At 39.9% G+C, this 17,394-nt stretch overlaps 9 protein-coding genes across 9 annotated transcripts; 3 read left to right on the forward strand and 6 right to left on the reverse strand.

Annotated features, from left to right (window-relative positions):
- Positions 1-88: 88 nt before the first annotated feature.
- INN1 (Inn1p) lies at positions 89-1,264 on the reverse strand (the record flags this gene model as incomplete). Its single annotated transcript, XM_022822240.1, has 1 exon — positions 89-1,264. One exon carries the CDS (start codon positions 1,262-1,264, stop codon positions 89-91), a length of 1,176 nt encoding a protein of 391 aa, XP_022674081.1.
- Positions 1,265-1,587: 323 nt separating this feature from the next.
- On the reverse strand, positions 1,588-6,264 carry THO2 (Tho2p; the record flags this gene model as incomplete). Its single annotated transcript, XM_022822241.1, has 1 exon — positions 1,588-6,264. One exon carries the CDS (start codon positions 6,262-6,264, stop codon positions 1,588-1,590), a length of 4,677 nt encoding a protein of 1,558 aa, XP_022674082.1.
- A 238-nt stretch (positions 6,265-6,502) lies between these two features.
- On the forward strand, positions 6,503-6,846 carry YSF3 (U2 snRNP complex subunit YSF3; the record flags this gene model as incomplete). The annotated part of the gene is made up of 2 exons (XM_022822242.1): positions 6,503-6,505; positions 6,589-6,846. 2 exons carry the CDS (start codon positions 6,503-6,505, stop codon positions 6,844-6,846), a joined length of 261 nt encoding a protein of 86 aa, XP_022674083.1.
- A 126-nt stretch (positions 6,847-6,972) lies between these two features.
- KLMA_10571 (RNA recognition motif-containing protein) lies at positions 6,973-7,551 on the reverse strand (the record flags this gene model as incomplete). Its single annotated transcript, XM_022822243.1, has 1 exon — positions 6,973-7,551. One exon carries the CDS (start codon positions 7,549-7,551, stop codon positions 6,973-6,975), a length of 579 nt encoding a protein of 192 aa, XP_022674084.1.
- Positions 7,552-7,875: 324 nt separating this feature from the next.
- On the forward strand, positions 7,876-9,477 carry SRV2 (adenylate cyclase-binding protein; the record flags this gene model as incomplete). The annotated part of the gene is made up of 1 exon (XM_022822244.1): positions 7,876-9,477. One exon carries the CDS (start codon positions 7,876-7,878, stop codon positions 9,475-9,477), a length of 1,602 nt encoding a protein of 533 aa, XP_022674085.1.
- Positions 9,478-9,692: 215 nt separating this feature from the next.
- NAM9 (mitochondrial 37S ribosomal protein uS4m) lies at positions 9,693-11,141 on the reverse strand (the record flags this gene model as incomplete). The annotated part of the gene is made up of 1 exon (XM_022822245.1): positions 9,693-11,141. The coding sequence occupies one exon, from the start codon at positions 11,139-11,141 to the stop codon at positions 9,693-9,695; it is 1,449 nt and encodes a 482-aa protein (XP_022674086.1).
- A 388-nt stretch (positions 11,142-11,529) lies between these two features.
- Positions 11,530-13,014, forward strand: EAF7 (Eaf7p; the record flags this gene model as incomplete). The annotated part of the gene is made up of 1 exon (XM_022822246.1): positions 11,530-13,014. One exon carries the CDS (start codon positions 11,530-11,532, stop codon positions 13,012-13,014), a length of 1,485 nt encoding a protein of 494 aa, XP_022674087.1.
- A 168-nt stretch (positions 13,015-13,182) lies between these two features.
- FCP1 (protein serine/threonine phosphatase) lies at positions 13,183-15,369 on the reverse strand (the record flags this gene model as incomplete). The annotated part of the gene is made up of 1 exon (XM_022822247.1): positions 13,183-15,369. The coding sequence occupies one exon, from the start codon at positions 15,367-15,369 to the stop codon at positions 13,183-13,185; it is 2,187 nt and encodes a 728-aa protein (XP_022674088.1).
- Positions 15,370-15,735: 366 nt separating this feature from the next.
- TAF8 (Taf8p) lies at positions 15,736-17,310 on the reverse strand (the record flags this gene model as incomplete). The annotated part of the gene is made up of 1 exon (XM_022822249.1): positions 15,736-17,310. The coding sequence occupies one exon, from the start codon at positions 17,308-17,310 to the stop codon at positions 15,736-15,738; it is 1,575 nt and encodes a 524-aa protein (XP_022674089.1).
- Positions 17,311-17,394: the final 84 nt, after the last annotated feature.

Raw genomic sequence — 17,394 nt, forward strand, 5'->3', positions numbered from 1 at the left:
ATTAGAAAACCAGCCCGGATGCTAGGAAATAAATGATAAAGAATCACAGGCATTTTAGGTCTATATAAGTCTATATGCCATGTACTACTCACATTGGCGGTGGTCTTCTTCTTGTTGGTGAAGGTGGGCCATGTCTTGAAGAAGCCGGTGAGTAGTTTGTGGGTAGATCAGGCAATCTTGGCGATACGGGAGGTCTGAATGGAGATCTTGTAGGAGAATCTCTTACAGATGTGCGGCTTGGCGTTCTGTTTGCTGATGTTGGAATAGGTGGCAGTGGTGGTTCTTGGAAATTCTTAGCCACAGATGTTGGCACATTTATGTGAGAGGGAACTCTCGAAGTAGATGAGCTTTCCATTCCGGCACCCACAACTTTTTGTAACACTTCCAGATCCATCGCATTATTGGCAACACTCTCATTCGATGGATCTGATGATCCGTTCTTGAAGTAGTTGAGTTTTTCTTTTATGAGTTTTAGTTTGTCCATCAAACCTTCTGTTGACTGAGTTTGTTGTGAATGGTATGTGTCTGTAGTTGCATTTGAACCCATAGATACATCAAAATCTGCTGGTTCTTGCACTTGTACCCGCTGTTGATCTCCAGGGTAATATGAAGATGCTCTAGCGACCGAATGGCTAGATACAACAGGCGACCTTGATCTCATATGGGAGCCATGAACGTATCCGCCTGGGACGAGTGATGACCCAGTCCGTTGCCCTAGACTAGAAGTTGCCATATTGTATTGGTCATGGAACTCAGGAGGATCTGAAGGTAGAGGCGGAACTGTTCTAGATTGGATGCTAAAATCCATATTCGACACTTCAATGTTCCTGCTCTCGCTTATAGCGTTTGGAACAAATGTCAACTCGATATACACCTTCCCGGCCTCAATGCTTCCCTTGTTTAAATAGTACCATTGATCATGCCCTTCTTCAGGGTCACTTAATAATGCAGGCAGAAGATCCACTTCACACTTGCCGATAAGCCTGGATCCATGTTTATGGTCGTGGTCATCGTAAAGCTCAACAGAAAGAAGAGGTTTCATATCAGGTGTTAGCTGGAAAACACAATGGAAGTCAAACTTTGGCGTTTGACCCCCACGATAAATAACGGGCGAAATCTCGGTAAGGTGAGCTATCCGCAGCTTAACAAACGGATCTTGTTTATCTAGTTTTCTCAAATTCGGTAGATCTTTAGCTTTGCTAACATAAACATCTAGCCTACCATTGGCCCCAGTAATGACATTTCCGCTTGAGGACAGCGACATAACTGAAAATAAGTTAAGTTTTGTCTAGTTATTCTTATTATTACTCTAAGTTTGGACCCTTGTGATCAGTGGTCGCCAAACTTCTGGTGTCTGTTTCGCTTCGCTTCAACAAAGATCTGATTTTCGATCTGATTTTCGAACAATGTTTTGGTTTCCTGCTTTTCATATCGAAAAGGCGTAAGAATGTGTCAAAAACACAATGAACCGTTGTAAGAATGAGGATGATGAAATCTAGGATACAAGAAAATGAAATTAATCTATGTATGTTCTATGTAAATCAGTCACTGATTTCTTCTTATTCTTGTTTTTGCTCTTAATATGTATTATCTTGAGAATCTGGAGCCTCCTGCTTGTCTTTTTGGTCCAGTTGGTAGAGAGTTTTGAACTTTTGATGAACGGTCGCGATCATGATCGCGATCACGTTCGTTTAGCTTGGGTCTCTTCGAATTGGAAAATCTGCTAGAGCCTTGATAAGATTCTTCTGATTGTCTCTTTCGTGGTTCGTTTGGAATGTTGCCGAAAGATTTGCCTTGGTTGTGATTACCGTACGATCTGGCAGGTGGTTGAGAGGCAGCAGAGGAGGATTTGGGGTTGTTAGAGTTTCGGTTATTGTACGAGTTATCATTACGAGGACCAGAAGGTAGAGCATTATGGAATCTGCTCTGAGTGGTTGCAGGTTTTGAAGCGCCAGCAGGAGCCTTCGGTAGATTTACGGGACCAGAACTGCGTTGGTAGCGGGATGCGGGGGTAGTACTAGCAGCAGTAGCAGTAGCAGGTGTAGCCCTGGAATTCGTATTAGTCGAACTTTGATTAGCATTTTTAGGCTCACTTGGAATCCTTGTGGAAGTGGTTGTACGAGATTTATCACTAGAGTATTTTGAAGCAGCTCCCTTAGTAGGTTTCACATCACTTTCTTCGTACATGCTGCTAGATATAGGACCTTGTGGCAGAGGTGCAGATTGAGTGCTCTTTAGTATAGATTCAAATATCGATTTGTAATGTTCTGGTGGATTATTTGTGACCTTCTCATAGTAATCTTCGAGCAAAATCCTTAACTTATTTCTGAAGGAGTTGATATTGTTTGGATTATGTATCAACTTTCTGAAATCACTTTGAGATTGAAGATCGTAAATGAATGGAACAGCTCTACTGTAGTCTACATCTTTGATGTGCCTTTCGACCTTGTATAACCCATCCATCACTTGTGATATAGGAATGGCACGATTTCCGTTTGTTTTCGAGTGAGAGCTCGTGCTTTGAGTGTTATCTGAACTCTTCCTTTCCGCAATTTCTCGTTCACGTTGTTCAGCTTCCTCCTTTCTCTTTTCTTCCAACTCCTCAGCTTTCTTGGCATCACGGTACTTTTTGATTAATGCTAGTTCTTCTTGATACTTTTTGACCTCACTTTCAGGAAGAGTTACAAAATCTGACTTTTTGGAAGCAGTAGCCAATCTTGCTTTCAAATGACCTTTTAAGGCGTTACATGGAAGAATGATATCTTCTCTCTTTTCCCTTTCCAATAGATCATCTAGCGTTTCTAATACTAACTGCAAATGTTCATCAACCACAGGGAAGACTTCACTTATGAAGTTTAGGAATTGTATCGTGTTTCTTATAGACATATAATTCGATTCTTCTAAGGCAAACGAGACCTGTTCTGTAAGTTCGTAATAAACTTCGCATAGCTGCTGTTTTGTAAGTTCATTATCATCGAACAAAGCAAGATGTCTCCACTCCTCCACCTTCACAAAAATATCTTTGAAAAACAATGCCATATTACTGGACTCGTTCACAGTCAAAGAAAACAGTAAAGTGCCAAGGATCCCAGAAGAAACGAGCTGTTTGACAATATCAAGAACTTCCTGCTTACTAAATGTCTCTGTTATGAAAGTAGCAGAATAAATTGCATCAAATGGCGAAAAGATAACTCTTGGAATAACACAATGCTGTAAAAATGCCGCAATACGTTCACTAGACATTACAGGGAACCATAAAGCTTTCTTTTCTTCTAGAAGTTTTTTAGTTTTTTCCAATACGTTTCGATGCTCAGAGAGATCATTAGATATTTTTTGGACGTCATTTAATAATGAATGTCTTTCTTTGAGCACCTTTGCATTCCTACGCTTTCCTTCGAATAAATCATGCTGCTCTTTGTAAAGTTTTTCATCCAATCTTATGTCATAGAGTGAGAGTCTCCAGAAGTCAATCAAAAGAGTTTTCTCAAGATTATTGAATTCAATGCTATTGAAGTTTGTATCATATAAGATATTGTTGATCTGCGAGGCATCTTCCTCAGATCTCACTAATTTTGAATCAAAGTAATCTCTCCAAATATCAAAAGCCCACTCAATAGGAAATTGATATTCTTCGATTAAGACATTAAATGGCAATACATTGGCTTTGAACTGTTCTTCGGTTAAAACATGTTTTAGAAGCTCAATGAATGACCAAAGTAGAGAGTTGGATTCATCACATTTTGATGATAGGATTTTGAAATGAACATCATTTTCAGATTGGATTTTCAAGTTCAAATTAGTGAGCATTACAATCATTTCAGATACAGCATTCAATTTTACCAAGTAATTAATAATAGCCTTAGAGCGATTGAAATATTTGTCTCTGAAGTCCAACACTAAAGCTCTCCCTAATTGTTTCAAAAAGGGACCTGAGTTCAACATAATTAGAGTGTTCCAATTAACATCATAGAGATTTTGAATACCTGCGACTTGAGTAATCATCTCCTTTAAAATGGATAATGTCAAAGAAGGGTCCTTGTGTAAACTTTTAACCATAAACACAAATATATTCGACATGTCCATTTTGGAGCATACCTTTGCTAATCCAGCAATAAACAAAGATAGTCTACTAATCCACATTTTTGGAGTAATACCGTCATCCTGCAAAGTAGATCTTTCAGAAGCTAATTGAATAAGTAAAATGTACTGTAGAGTATCATACGCAAACTCAGAGAAGAATTCTGCACTTACGACTATCAACTCAGAAACCTTATCGTAGTTTTCTATTTGCTTCAAAATTGATCCTAGTGTTGATAAAGGATTACAAGAGACATAGTTCGCCACATCTCTGCATTTAACCGCTATATTATCAATGCTTAATGACTTAAGGAGAGACCTTATCTTCTTTTGATATTTGTTAAACTGTAATCGAACATGAATGTTATCTTCTGATATTTTAGTGTTTAGTTCATTGTAAAGGAAGTATCTTTTTTCATAAGGGAAATGTTTCATGACAGAATATATCGCATTTGCCACTATTTGTTGATCTTCAATCAACCCCAATACGGGAACTAAGAACTTTCTTGTGTAATCAATCCATTTCTCTAAATTATTCTCATTTTGTGAGTTATTCGATATGTCAGATTCGATAATTGCACAGATATGTTCAACAAGTTTTGGATTAAGAAGTATACGTGGACCAATAGTATCAAATAGAAGATGGGAATAATCAAACAGTTCTTGTATAGTTTCGATTTTTAGGATATTTTCGCGCGTATCTTGACTGTAGAAAATGTACTGCGCACCTTGTATGAAGCTTGGAGTCTTCTGTAATGAGTTATACTGCCTCACCAAACGATCTTGTTTGGTTGGAATTCCGTTATGGGATAGTTTTGATATTGGACGGAAGCTTTGGGAAATGTCCATTTTGTTAAGGGATCTAAGAAGAGGCTCGATCATGTCATCAAATACTTGTAATACACATTCGACCAATTTATCATTAACATTGAAGAACTTTGGGTACTTCAAAAGAGCGTACAAGCCAGGCATTAACATACTGTGAGTGAGTAATCGTTCAACAAGTTTCCACTTTGGCGATGTTTCCACACTCTCAGAAAGTAATGCTTCTCTCTCTTTTTCTGACATTTCCGCATCTTTGAGGTCAGAAGCCTTTGTGTCTTCGTTGCCCTTGGAATCATCTTTATCATCATCATCATCATCAGGCAAAACTGCGGCCATAGCTAGTGGATTCAAGGAACCTTCAAGTGATTCTTCCTCCAATTTCTTTAGCTTTAGACTGACAAATTCTTCAATGGTACTATCACCAGGGGTAAGGCAATCAAAGATTGCGGCAAACGAGACAAAGCCACCTTTTATCAACTGTACCACCAAATCGATATACTTTTCATCGGAGCTTTGCGTGTTCAAATGATTTATTATTAAACGTGTAGCTACTGGGTTACCACCTTGGTTCAAATGTTCGTATTCCTGACAGTTTGCCAAATTGGAATGTGGCCAGAATTCAGTTAAACGCAAAAGCTCTAGTATAAATTCATGGTGTTCCACTACATGCAAGGAGCATACTTGCAATATTAGATCTAGACATCTAATTGGGTCTAATCTATATTTACCCATGATGAATTTCAATTGTTTGCTATAATACTGCACTGACTGGAATCTATCAACGTTCTCAAAAGCTATGGATAACATTAAAATTAGTTGACTGAAACCTGTAGAGCATTCTAAGAAGACGTTTGGTTTTTGTAAAAGGAAAAACTCTGGTACAATTGCCTTCTTGAAGGAAGACCAAAAATCCTTGGACCACTTTTCGGGCCCTTTTGAAAGAAAGGAGTCATTCAAATAGACACATAGATCCGTTTGTAGCTCTTTCATGCATCCAAGTAGATCATATAGTCCGTTTTCAGGTTCCCAGGGGAAAGAATTGACTAATGAGACAAATATATCAAAGTTGAACCTGTCATGATCGCATAATAAGACTATAACTTTTCCAATGGCATCTAGATTCAGTGATTCTGGTTTATCTTCGGGTTTTCTATTCAGAAGAGAGAGCGCTTCTTCCAGAAGCTCGTAAACATAATCACGTTTCTGAGAGGCAGAATCCAATGCCTTGAACTTGTCCATCAATGTGCTAATTCCAGTTTCTGGCTCATCAAAGAACTTTTGGTTGAAGAACGAAGAATTGTCATTATCCGTATTATTTGGAAGCTTCGAAGCCAAATTATTCAACCTTTCAAACAGTGCCATGTTTGTTATCACCCTCTGGTTCCTATACCAGAGCTTCTACCTCTTCTTCTCTGTTTTATACATACCTTATATTTGTTAAGCCAGTGAAGTAGTCTATAAAGATTTTATTTTATTTGAATTCTATGTATATTATTATTATTATAATTACGTACAAAACGGTTCATCAAAGTGAGAAGATATATTCACCTGAAGTAGGAACCTAAAACACCAACAGTAAGCTACCCTAGTTACGAAAGCGATGGTATGTATGAGTGAATGAAGGAGTACTTAAATAATAACGGAACTGAACGTCTTACTAACCAACTAATTACAAACTATTTACAGAGCAATAAAGTGAGAGAAGAGCAGGTGTATGAGGCGATAAGAAAAAAGCATGCTGGTGTAGGAAACGAAAAGACCACCAAGGAGGAATGGTCGGCCAATATATCGAAGGATACGTACGCAGGGTTGGCTATGCATCAAAATATGCTCGAGTATGTGACGCTGGCGTCGAATTACACTTCAAAGAAGGATGCACAACTAGCAATGCTGCGAAAGGTTGCGAATCCGCCTACCAGGCCGGCGTCGAAGAGGCAGCAATGAGTAGCGTAAAGTAATTGTTACAGATACCCTATATAGAAGCACGCACGTCCCGGTAACGAATATATATATATATGTATGTATACATTTTTTCTTTCTTTCGTAAAGTGTCCCATATTTTGAACAACATCAGAGCTCAGGCTGAGAAGATATCTCCGTTAGAATCCTTCTACCGTCGATCTCTGCTTGGTTGAACCGCTTATGCAATGATTCTAGATCCGAAACCGATGCGAAAACCTCAGCATGTGCTGATCCCGTGGGGAGATCGATGACTTTCAAATCAACCACCTTGCAACTTCCCAAGTCTTGCAATACCCTTTGCAAATGAGAAGGATTCGTCCCTACTGGCAGATTTCGTATCTTCAAGCATTTTGCACTATCTTTGAGTGAAATTACTAATTTCTTGTTCGCTGAACCATCTCTCTTATTGAGACTAATATTGTTTTGTTTCTTTCTCTTCTGTTGGTTCTGCTGCTTCTTGTTTTTATTAGAGTCCCCTGCAACTACAAGCTTTCCACCGACAAAAGTGAGCCCAGCCGCTGCTTCTTTCTTCCCAGTATTAGATATACCTGTCTGCTTCTTATTTTGCTTCTTTTGCGGTACATTGCGTCCATTATTCTGCGTACCAACACGTCCAAACAACGAGTTCCCACCTTTTCCAACTTGTTTCGTGTTCTTACTCTTCGACTGAGACCTCTGAGAACCCATTTTGCCTCACTAAAGCTATGTCTTCTTGTGCAGAAAGAATTTCTCTACAAAATATGGCTGTAACCTGAACTGCAGAACCTTAATTGTCCCCAATAATCTTTTCTTCAAGTCATCCACTGGTATTGTCATATTTCTTTAACCTAAAAGCTTTTCCAATATTTCAATTCTTTTTTTTTTTTATTTTTTTCCATGTTTCTACCTAAAGCCTAAAGCTTTATAGGGGCATTGAACACGTCTTATACCACTACATTTAACGATTAAAATAGGTTTAAAGGGCTAAGGCGTACTGAAGGAAAGCTTAAGGAAGTAGCGAAGGTGTTGAAGATGAGTGAGACTAATTTCTCTGTGCAGGGATATAATTTGGTGAAGCTTTTGAAGCGTTTAGAGGATGCAACCGCGAGATTGGAAGATGTAACCATATACCAAGAAGGCTATGTCCAATCGAAGTTTGGTGGAAAAGAGCAGAAGGATTCCAGCAAAACTCCTGAAGCAGTATCTGAAACTCCAGCTGAAACTCCGGCTGCAGTTGCATCTGAGGTTGCAAGTGCACCTGAACCAGCTAAGGTAGAAGAGGCACCAAAGGCTGTCACTGAGTTTGAACAGTTTATTGCGACCAACGTTGATCCCTTGGTTGAATTATCAAAGGAGATTGATCCTGCTGTTGAGAAGGCTGTGAAATACTTGGCAGAAGCTTTCCGTGCACAATTGACTTTTATCAAGGCTGCTGTTCAATCAAAGAAGCCTGATATGAGCTCTCCGGAATTTAGCAAAGCCATCGCACCTATCAACGAAAGCGTTAGTGCGATTGTGGAATTGAAGGACGAGAACCGCAAGAACAAGTATTTTGTGCACTTGAATGCAATTTCCGAAGGTTCTCCTCTGTTCTCGTGGATTGCTGTGCCAACTCCAGTGTCCACTATAACCGATTTCAAGGACGCGGCCCAATTCTGGACTAACAGAATCTTGAAGGAGTTTAGAGAGTCCGAACCAAAGTCTGTTGAATGGGTCCAAGCTTTCTTAAAGATGTTTGACAACTTGAAAGCATACGTGAAGGAGTTCCATACCCAAGGACCAGCTTGGAATGATGCCTCTGGCGAAGATTTTGGCACTGTTTACGAGAAGGTTTTGAATGGCGGAGACTCTAAGACTGCAGCTCCAGCAGCAGCTCCAGCCGGCGCTGCAGGTGGTCCACCTCCACCACCACCTCCACCACCAGCTTCTGTCTACGAGGTTAAAGATTCATCTTCTGCAGGCGGGTCTTCCACTGGTGGTATTGGTGCCGTGTTTGAAGAATTAAACCAAGGTGAAAACATCACTAAATCGTTAAAGAAGGTTGACAAATCCCAACAAACCCATAAGAATCCCGAACTTCGTGCATCTGGAACTGTCAGTACAAAGTCTGCTCCTCCACCAAAGCCAAAGAAGCCTTCGACCCTGAAAACAAAGAAACCTCCAAGAAAGGAATTGATCGGTAACAAATGGTTTATTGAGAACTACGAAGATCAAGCTGAGCCTCTAGTGATCGAAGCCAGAATCGATGAATCCGTTTTCATCGGTAAGTGTGTGAATACCTTGGTTCAAATCAAGGGCAAGGTTAACGCCGTCACAATTAATGAATGTGAGAAAAGTAGTTTAGTTTTGGATGCTTCCATCAGTGGTATTGAGATCATCAAGTGTTTCAGATTCGGGATTCAAGTCGAACAGTCTTTGCCTCAAATAACTATTGACCAATGTGACAGTGGTTCTATCTACTTGAGCAAGGACTCTCTACAAGCACAAATCTTCACCTCCTCAAGTACCGGTATCAACATTAACACACCAACGGGACCCGACGGTGACTTTGTTGAAGTTCCACTACCAGAACAAATGGTCCATAGCTTTGTAGAAGGGAAGCTACAAACCAAAATTTATGAGCACGCCGGTTAGAGTATGAGCAAAGGTACATATATATATTTGCACATACTCATACACACACAAACATATATAATTAAGGCAAGAAAGAAAATAGATTTGTCTAATTGAATCTTTGTGTATTCCTTATTCATTAAGAACATCTATATACATACGGTATAACTGATGATGATGATAATAATATGTACAAGTTTTTGGACCTAAGTTCCTAAGCTTTTCGCAAGGCTTATTTATTTACCCTTTCTGAGGTAGTACATGTATGAACGTTCATGAACGGGCAATCCGAATGGAGTAATGACTTCCGATTGTCCTGGACGGGCAACTGGGTCTCTCAAGTAGATAGCATGGCATGACTTGAAAGAAACTTCCAAGTGATGTGGCAAGATAGCAAATGGCGCTAGGAAAGGTCTTGGCTTCCATGGAGTGAAATATGGCTTGGATGGGTCTTGGCGTCCGAAAACACCCTTTTGCCAAGGTAGGTTGATGGCAGTCTTTGCCTTTTGTTCATTTTCCAATAGCTCAGCGACATTGATCTTAGGATGCAATGGTAATTTTTCTGCCCATTTGGAGTCGTATGGGATATCTACGGAATCAACAGAGGCCATTTTTTGGTTGAAGTGTTCTCTAACAGCAGCTTCATATTTGTGTCTAAGATCCACTGCAATTTTGTGAATAGATCTGAATTTTTTCTTCAAGTCATCCTTAATGTTATTGGCTGGTTTAGCTATTCCTGTAGCAATCTTCGATAGTTCTGCTTGTTCGTTAGGAATTTCAGACAAAGGCTTACCGGCAACAGTTTCTACAGCGTTTGAGGTCTTGACTTCTCTGAAAATTTCGAAGGCCTTTGCAGCTAATGCCTCATCATTGTAGAACGCTGGTAGGAAGTCTTTAACGGCCAAAGTTTCCAAGTCCTTAGCTTCTTTAGCACTGGATAGAGCCTTGAGGATCAAGTACTCTTCGTTGACTTTATCTAGTTCAGTACGCATTTGAACATGCATAGTCTTATTGTAGTTCTCAAGGAAAGACAAGAATTCCTTCTTCTTAGGGTCGTTGATGTCCATCTTCCTCAACTTTTCAATCTTCTCTGTCCAAAACTTTCTTGGGTTCTTTCTTGCTTCTATGACATACTTGTTCCATAGGTATATTTGCGTGTTATCAATCTTCAAGGCTTCCTTCAAACTAGGCTTCTTGGCTCCAAGCGCTTGTAGTACCTTGTCTGCTCTGACCTTGAACACGTCCCCAGCTTTGAGCGTGTAACCAGGAGAAGTGATCTTCACCCCATTCACATGCACATTCCCATGCAAGATAAACTGACGTGCCTGTCTCACGGAAGATGCAAACATAGCTCTGAAAAGCGCAAAGTCTAGTCTCTTCTCTAAAACAGCATACGTCTGCAACAAAATTGGTGTAGGTTCAATGTCACTACCCCTTAGAGACGCATCCAATTGAGCCACAGACTTCAATTGAGGCTCGAAAACAGTCTGCCATCTACTTTCCGTCAAGTGCTCACCATGGTACGCACGAGTTTCCTGTTTAGAACTCCATTTCTGTTGGTATAAAGTCTTATTTCTGAATCCAAGCTGCGATTTCTTATACAAATTGAAAAGATTGTACTTGTTAAACGAGGTACGAACCCGTCCTCTCGCCAACGAATTTAATAGCTGAGCTTTCCTTGGCATCCCACTTAATGATATATGCTTTCAAACCCCGCAAATACACCCCGACCGGCTCTTTAAATACTTTCTTCACTCACTTTTATTCTATATCTATTCCATTTTTACATGGTAAAATCTTTGAAAAGCTTTTGACGTTTCCCAGTTCCATGTTGAAAAATTTTAAGAGTGTGTTAACGTACGAAGTGATATCAACACATTTCGAATAAGATCAACTATGGCTTTGGAAAGCTTTAAATTGAAATGACCTTTGGTTTGGTGATAGATAAGGATTTGGGGGGGTCGATCTGATGCATTGTGTGATTTCTAAATAGTGTTGATTGTGTTTTAGTTTTAGTGTTTTGGAAAGAATATTGAAACTTTCTGTTGGGTGGTGCAAAGTAAGAAGTGCTAGATGTCAATAGTTAAAGAGGAATCGCCCAAAGGGCAGAGCCTGCAATGGACAAAAGTGGAGGAGATACGGCTTTTCAAGTGGATGACTTTGTTTAAGCCCGCTGGCATACATAAGCACTTTCATATGATCTGTTTGCTGGAGCGTTTGAACAAGCCAGATCAGTATCCCATTAAGCTTTTGCAAGGTGATAAGGGCAGTGGTGGGAAAGTGTTTTCCGGAGAAGATGTATGGGAGCATTTGGATCAATATTACGACTTGGAGAAGGCTGATGAGGTGGAGAACAGGCCGTATCCCAATATAGACTTGGAGTTGTATCATACGAAATATCACGAGGATAGTAATGATGAAGAAGTGGAAGATGAGGATGACGAAGATTACGAGGTGATTCCATTGCAGAATCGGTTGACGAAAGAGACGGAATTCGAGCTACCGTGGGAAGAATATGGGGATTTGATGCTTGAGCATGCACATAACCATAACGAATTGGAGGCCGAGCAAGAGGTAACAATTCGGGATGAACAAGAAAAGGAAGAAGAAGACGAAGAAGAAGTAGAAGAAGTGAAACAGGACAACAGCCACGATGACGAGAAAGAAGATGAGAAGGAAAGGGAGGATGAGGCAAGCATCAAGGACACAGAACCTACCTCTGAAACTGAGGAAAAACTAGAGTCAAAGTCTGAAGAACCTGTCGAGCCTAAGGCATCGGATGCTTCTAAGGAATCGGATGATGGGACGAAAGAGCCTGAGGGGGTCACTGAAGAAGCCAGTGGGGCAAAGGAGGTGATACAAGAGCCTGAAGAGGAGACAAAGTCTACAGTAAACCCCGAAGAGGAAGAGAAACCTACGGAACAGGAAGAAGAGGAAGAAGAAAACAAAGAAAAGGAAGAAAACCCCACAGAAGAAACTGAAAAGGAAGAAAAGGTAACAGAGAACCATGAAAAGTCAGAGGATCCAGAAGCTGCGAAGGGTCCTGAAAAGAAAGAAGAACCGGAAACTGCAGAAGAACCTGTAAAGGTAGAGGATGCACACTCTGAAACCACTAAAAATTCTATCGATTTGGAAAAAAAACCAAGAACAAGATTATCGACAAGACTCACTCGTTCGCAAAAGAGAGGTTTGGATGAAGAAAGTGAAAATGAACACGATAATGATCATGAACATGAAGGAACTCACACAGAGGGATCGACTCAGCCATCAAAGTCTGCAACTCCAGATGAACATGGGCAAACGCCATCTAAGCAGGTTACTTTCGCAGATGAAAATGGCGAGGATGCTACAGACCTAAAGGACAAGCAAACTACAACAGGGAAAGACGAAACTGCAGAGCAGCCTACCACCCGTGTAAAAAAACAAAAAGTAGCTTCTCATGATGAAAACACCGCTGATCCGCTAGTCGATGTGGATTCGCCAGCTAGAAGAACAAGAAGGAAATCAGTAACTAAACCAGTAACTAGACTCTCTAGTAGACTTAGAAGTAGGAAGTAAAGTATTAATTACAATTAAAAATATATAATTACATATGTAAGTATACGATCGGAATGATGATTGAAGAACTATTAAACAAGGAAATACTATAGGCTGAAGTTGGGTCGTTGTTAAAATGCCTTTAATTGTAAAGGATTGTGCAAAGATGTAGAGAAATAAACATCGGAATCAGCTTCCTAGTTCTTGAAGAAGTTCTGCTTCTAGCTCGTCATCTAGATCGCTACTTGAACCTTCGAAATCCTCTGAATTATTATTATTATTATTATGATTAGCCGAACTGTTGGTTTCTGGGTCATTTTCTGATGAAGACTGTATACTAGAGGGATCTAATTTGAGCCTCTTTGCAGAAGGTTCTTCGATGTTGTCATCATTATTATCCTCATCTTCATTACTTTCTAATTCAGCCTCTCCTTCTTCTTCCTCCTCTTCAGCCTCATCATCATCATCGTCTTCATCATTAAGGAGCTCATCCATTTCATCGTCGTCGTTATCCAACCAATCGTCATTTCCGGCAAGTAAGTGGAATTCTTCATCAAGACCTTCCTCCTCTATAAACGAAGTATCATTATAGGATGGATCTAGAAGCTTTTTATCCAGAGCTTCCTTAAATTCTTTGACCTTTTCTTCATCAACGGGATCTTCAATAAGTAGTTCGTACGGCGATTCCTTTACTCTTTCCCATTGTACCAAACACTCGAATATCCAGTCAGGATGAACGATTTTTATATCCGGGTTGAAGGATTTCGCAAGACGAGCCTTGAAAGTTCTTGATGTCCTAGTTATCACATGAGTAGTTTCGTAGTTAATGTCAGATGTTGTGGATGCACCGAACATATTGGTCCATAGAACTATATCTGCCTTGTTCACATCTGTTTCCAAAGGAATTAAACCTGAAAAAACAAAGTGGCATCCACTGAACACCTTTGATTTGATTTGAGGTAGGAGATATTTGATATCAGGAGGATGTTGGGGATCTTTGCTGTACTCTTTGAAGTACTCTTCGTGTACACGTAATAAAGTTTTTGATAAATGTGGAAGTTCATCATCTTGGTCTATTAATAATGTTTGGTTGTGAAGATGTTTCTGAAGTTCAGCCAAAGGTCGATTTTGTTGTTGTACCTCTAAAGATGCGCTATGTTCTAGCTTCTTGGAAATGTCATTCATATTTGACCCGCCAGCTTCTTTCCGTGACTCCTCTCCTATTTGACTCATTAGTTCTTCTTGTCTTTTAACCTCTTCATTGATTTTTTCCTTCAACTTCTTTTCATTATCCATGATATCCGATATAAGTTTCTCTTCTTCTTGCTTCCTTCTATGATGTCTACCTAAATGTAACACCGAGTTTTGTTGTCTTGGCAAAAAATTGGAATTGATATCACCAATACCAACAAAGAAGCTGTATGGAATCACCTTAATCAAATTTGGAAACCAATTCCATACGTCACCTCTATCGTCAATGACAACTACCATAGACTGGTCCATTGGGAATAGTCTTTCTAACGATTTTGTCGTTAAAGAGCCGTTTTCATCTCGAGATAAGATTCTATCGCCAAATAATTCTCCTGTGGGATCGATTATTTTAGCAATCTCAAGCGCATAAGACCTTGTAGCCATAGTATAAATATGCATTTCAAAATGTGGTGATATAGCGTCAAAGAATTCCTTCAATCCAGGTCTCAATTTCACGTAATACCAAGACTTCCTAGCTGGCGGTTTAGGTCCGTAATACATCGCCGGTATGATAGGCTCATCTTCAAGCGTAAAACTGCGTACATCTTGCAAAGCCTTATAGTTCGGGTTCTGGGGATCTCTCATCCACTCTCCAATGGTAGGGTCAACACCACAGTGTATCACAGTCTGATCTAAATCCACCACAAGAACTAGCTTCTTCTCACTTCTTAGCCTACTTAAGGAAGATTTTTCGAGAGTCTCGGCCTGTTTCTCAGAGATCTTTATATTGGTATTGACATGGGAAATAGTCAAATTCTTACTGTTATCTTCATCATCTACAGTTTTCCCACATTGCACACACAATCCACCATACGTAATGTCATGGTTGCAATCCTGCTTGATGGTAATAATTTCGTGGTTCGCATTCACATATTCATCTTTCACAGAACAATTCCAGGACTGGACAACCCCGGAAACAGGGCTATCAAATGTAGCAACTAAATCAACACGGCGCTTCTTAGCCTTCTCCTCATCCTTCACAAGCACTTCCTGAAAGTCCCAATACTCATAAGCAAATAAACGTTGGCCCTTTTCAACATGTTCGCCAGGTTTCACATAGAGCTGCGCAATTGTAATAGGGTACGGTAGATCCTCAGTTAATTTTACCTTCGCTTCGAGTGACATTGTTGAACTGGTTAAGTACCTTGTTAGATGATCTCTGAACCTCTACTCCAAGCTCCGGTGTTTGCTTCTTATATTATCAAAACAAATAATGATAATTGCATTCTATTATTATAAAATTGATTTTCAAAGGTTTTGGCGTTACGCAGAGATGAGATAAAAAGTCAAAGTAACGAAAGATGCGATGCGATGCCCTGTTTTACTGACAAAGCCAGAAGTACTTTCTCAAATTAGCAGAGATGAAAGGCAATAGAACATGGAGACTCTATATGAGATGAGAGTTGGTAATGATTTATGTAATTTAGTGATACAACTTGTGTTTATATATAATTTTCCTATTTTGAGTAAATGTGAAAACGTCATAGAGGGTCAGCTCCCAACTTGACTAGGTATGCTTGACTGTTCCTTCTCATTGGGGGTCTCACCTTCATGGTGGGTGTCATTTTCTACATCGGGTTGTGAAGATTCATCTGCCAGTTGGGTTGGTGTCAAAGATGGAGCAGATTCTGAAGGCCAATGGTTGAGTTTAGCGTCTTTTTGCTCTTCATTCAGTTGCGAGGAGGGCAACTCGGAGGCATCCGTTGCTGGCTCTTCAGATTGCTGTTTGGTATGCTGTTCCGACCCTAGCGTTGATGATGCGTTTTGAGTTGTATTTTGCTTTACGTCGTCGAATTCAATGTTGTCGTCGTCATCGTCGTCGCTATCATCGTTATCCCAGCCAATCAATGGGTCATTTTGCAAGTTATTTAGATCAAGAACCTCTTGCTCAGTCATTTTCTTTTCCTTTTCTAACCTTCTCTGTTCTTGTAATTGCCTCTCCTTTTCTTCTGCTTCTTTTCTTGCCTTTTCGCGCTCTTCTTTGAGTTTCGGTATAGAATGAATCAACCCCACATAACTACGTTTTAACATGGTTTTCAATTGATTTTCGACTGATTTTCTGGACTTAATGCTTCCTTGTCCATATGGTGAGCAAATTGCTGCTGCTCGAATGAATGGGTTTCGTTTTCTATTTAATGCTTTGGATTCGAGTCTTTCGGCTCTCCGTTTCAGTATACTTTGCCTTTTCAAGCAGTATTCGGACACGTCAAAGTTTTTGAGTGGTAGCGGTTTAAATGACTCTAGTTCTTCCTTCTTCGAAGACTTGGTTTCATCCAACCCGTATATCAACGCAGTCTCGAGTTGACTTTCGTTCAATTGGTCCGTAAGAGCGATGTTGTCTTGCTCCGACAGCGGGTCTTCATTAACACCAGCTTCGTTTAACATTTTTATCAAAGCTTTTTCTGAACGCCGTCCTTCTTCAAGTAGTTTTTCCTTCATGACTCTCTCGTCTGTAATTGGCCTCTTGTATAGAGATGTAAACTTGTAAGTATGGTCGGGCGGTAGTTCCGGTAACCAGTCAGGGAAACACTTATTAGATTTCTTACTAGTCGATAATAGATTAAGAATGTCCACATCTTGCACGAAAAATTCTGAATGCTTAGAGCTCAAGAGTTCGGTTTCTTCTAACTCTGTCATGAACTTGCTCATTACCTTGTCCACGTTTTCATTCAACTTTTGAGTTTCCTTTGGGAACGTCTTGTGGATATGGTTCGAAATATCGACTTGCTCATTTAGCGCAGATAAATCCATATCAACACCCTTGAAATAAAGTTCTAAATCATGCTTGGAGATCTTGGTCCTCCGCTGCACCTGCGTGATCTTCTTCAAACCTTGCAAAAGATCATCCAGTTGCAATAATGTAATATAACATAAATCGTCAAACGCAAGCTGGGAGATGCTCACATCCTTATTCAGACATTTAAATTGTAAAAGTACGGCTTGTGCAAATAATTGTTCCATTGAATTGGCGTGAGGAACCTCGTCAAGATTCGGTAGCTTGCAGAGTTGCACCTTCTTACTCTCAATAGCTTCGCTCGCAACATCTTTGTCTTCTGAAGCTGTCATCTGGAAAGCAATTAAGAAAAAACAAAAATGGTCTCCCTGTAGAAATACCTGGGATATGCTTTGGGAACTATGTTCAATGACCAA

This window comes from Kluyveromyces marxianus, chromosome 1, assembly GCF_001417885.1.
Source record: "Kluyveromyces marxianus DMKU3-1042 DNA, complete genome, chromosome 1".
In the NCBI taxonomy this organism is placed as follows: domain Eukaryota; kingdom Fungi; phylum Ascomycota; class Saccharomycetes; order Saccharomycetales; family Saccharomycetaceae; genus Kluyveromyces; species Kluyveromyces marxianus.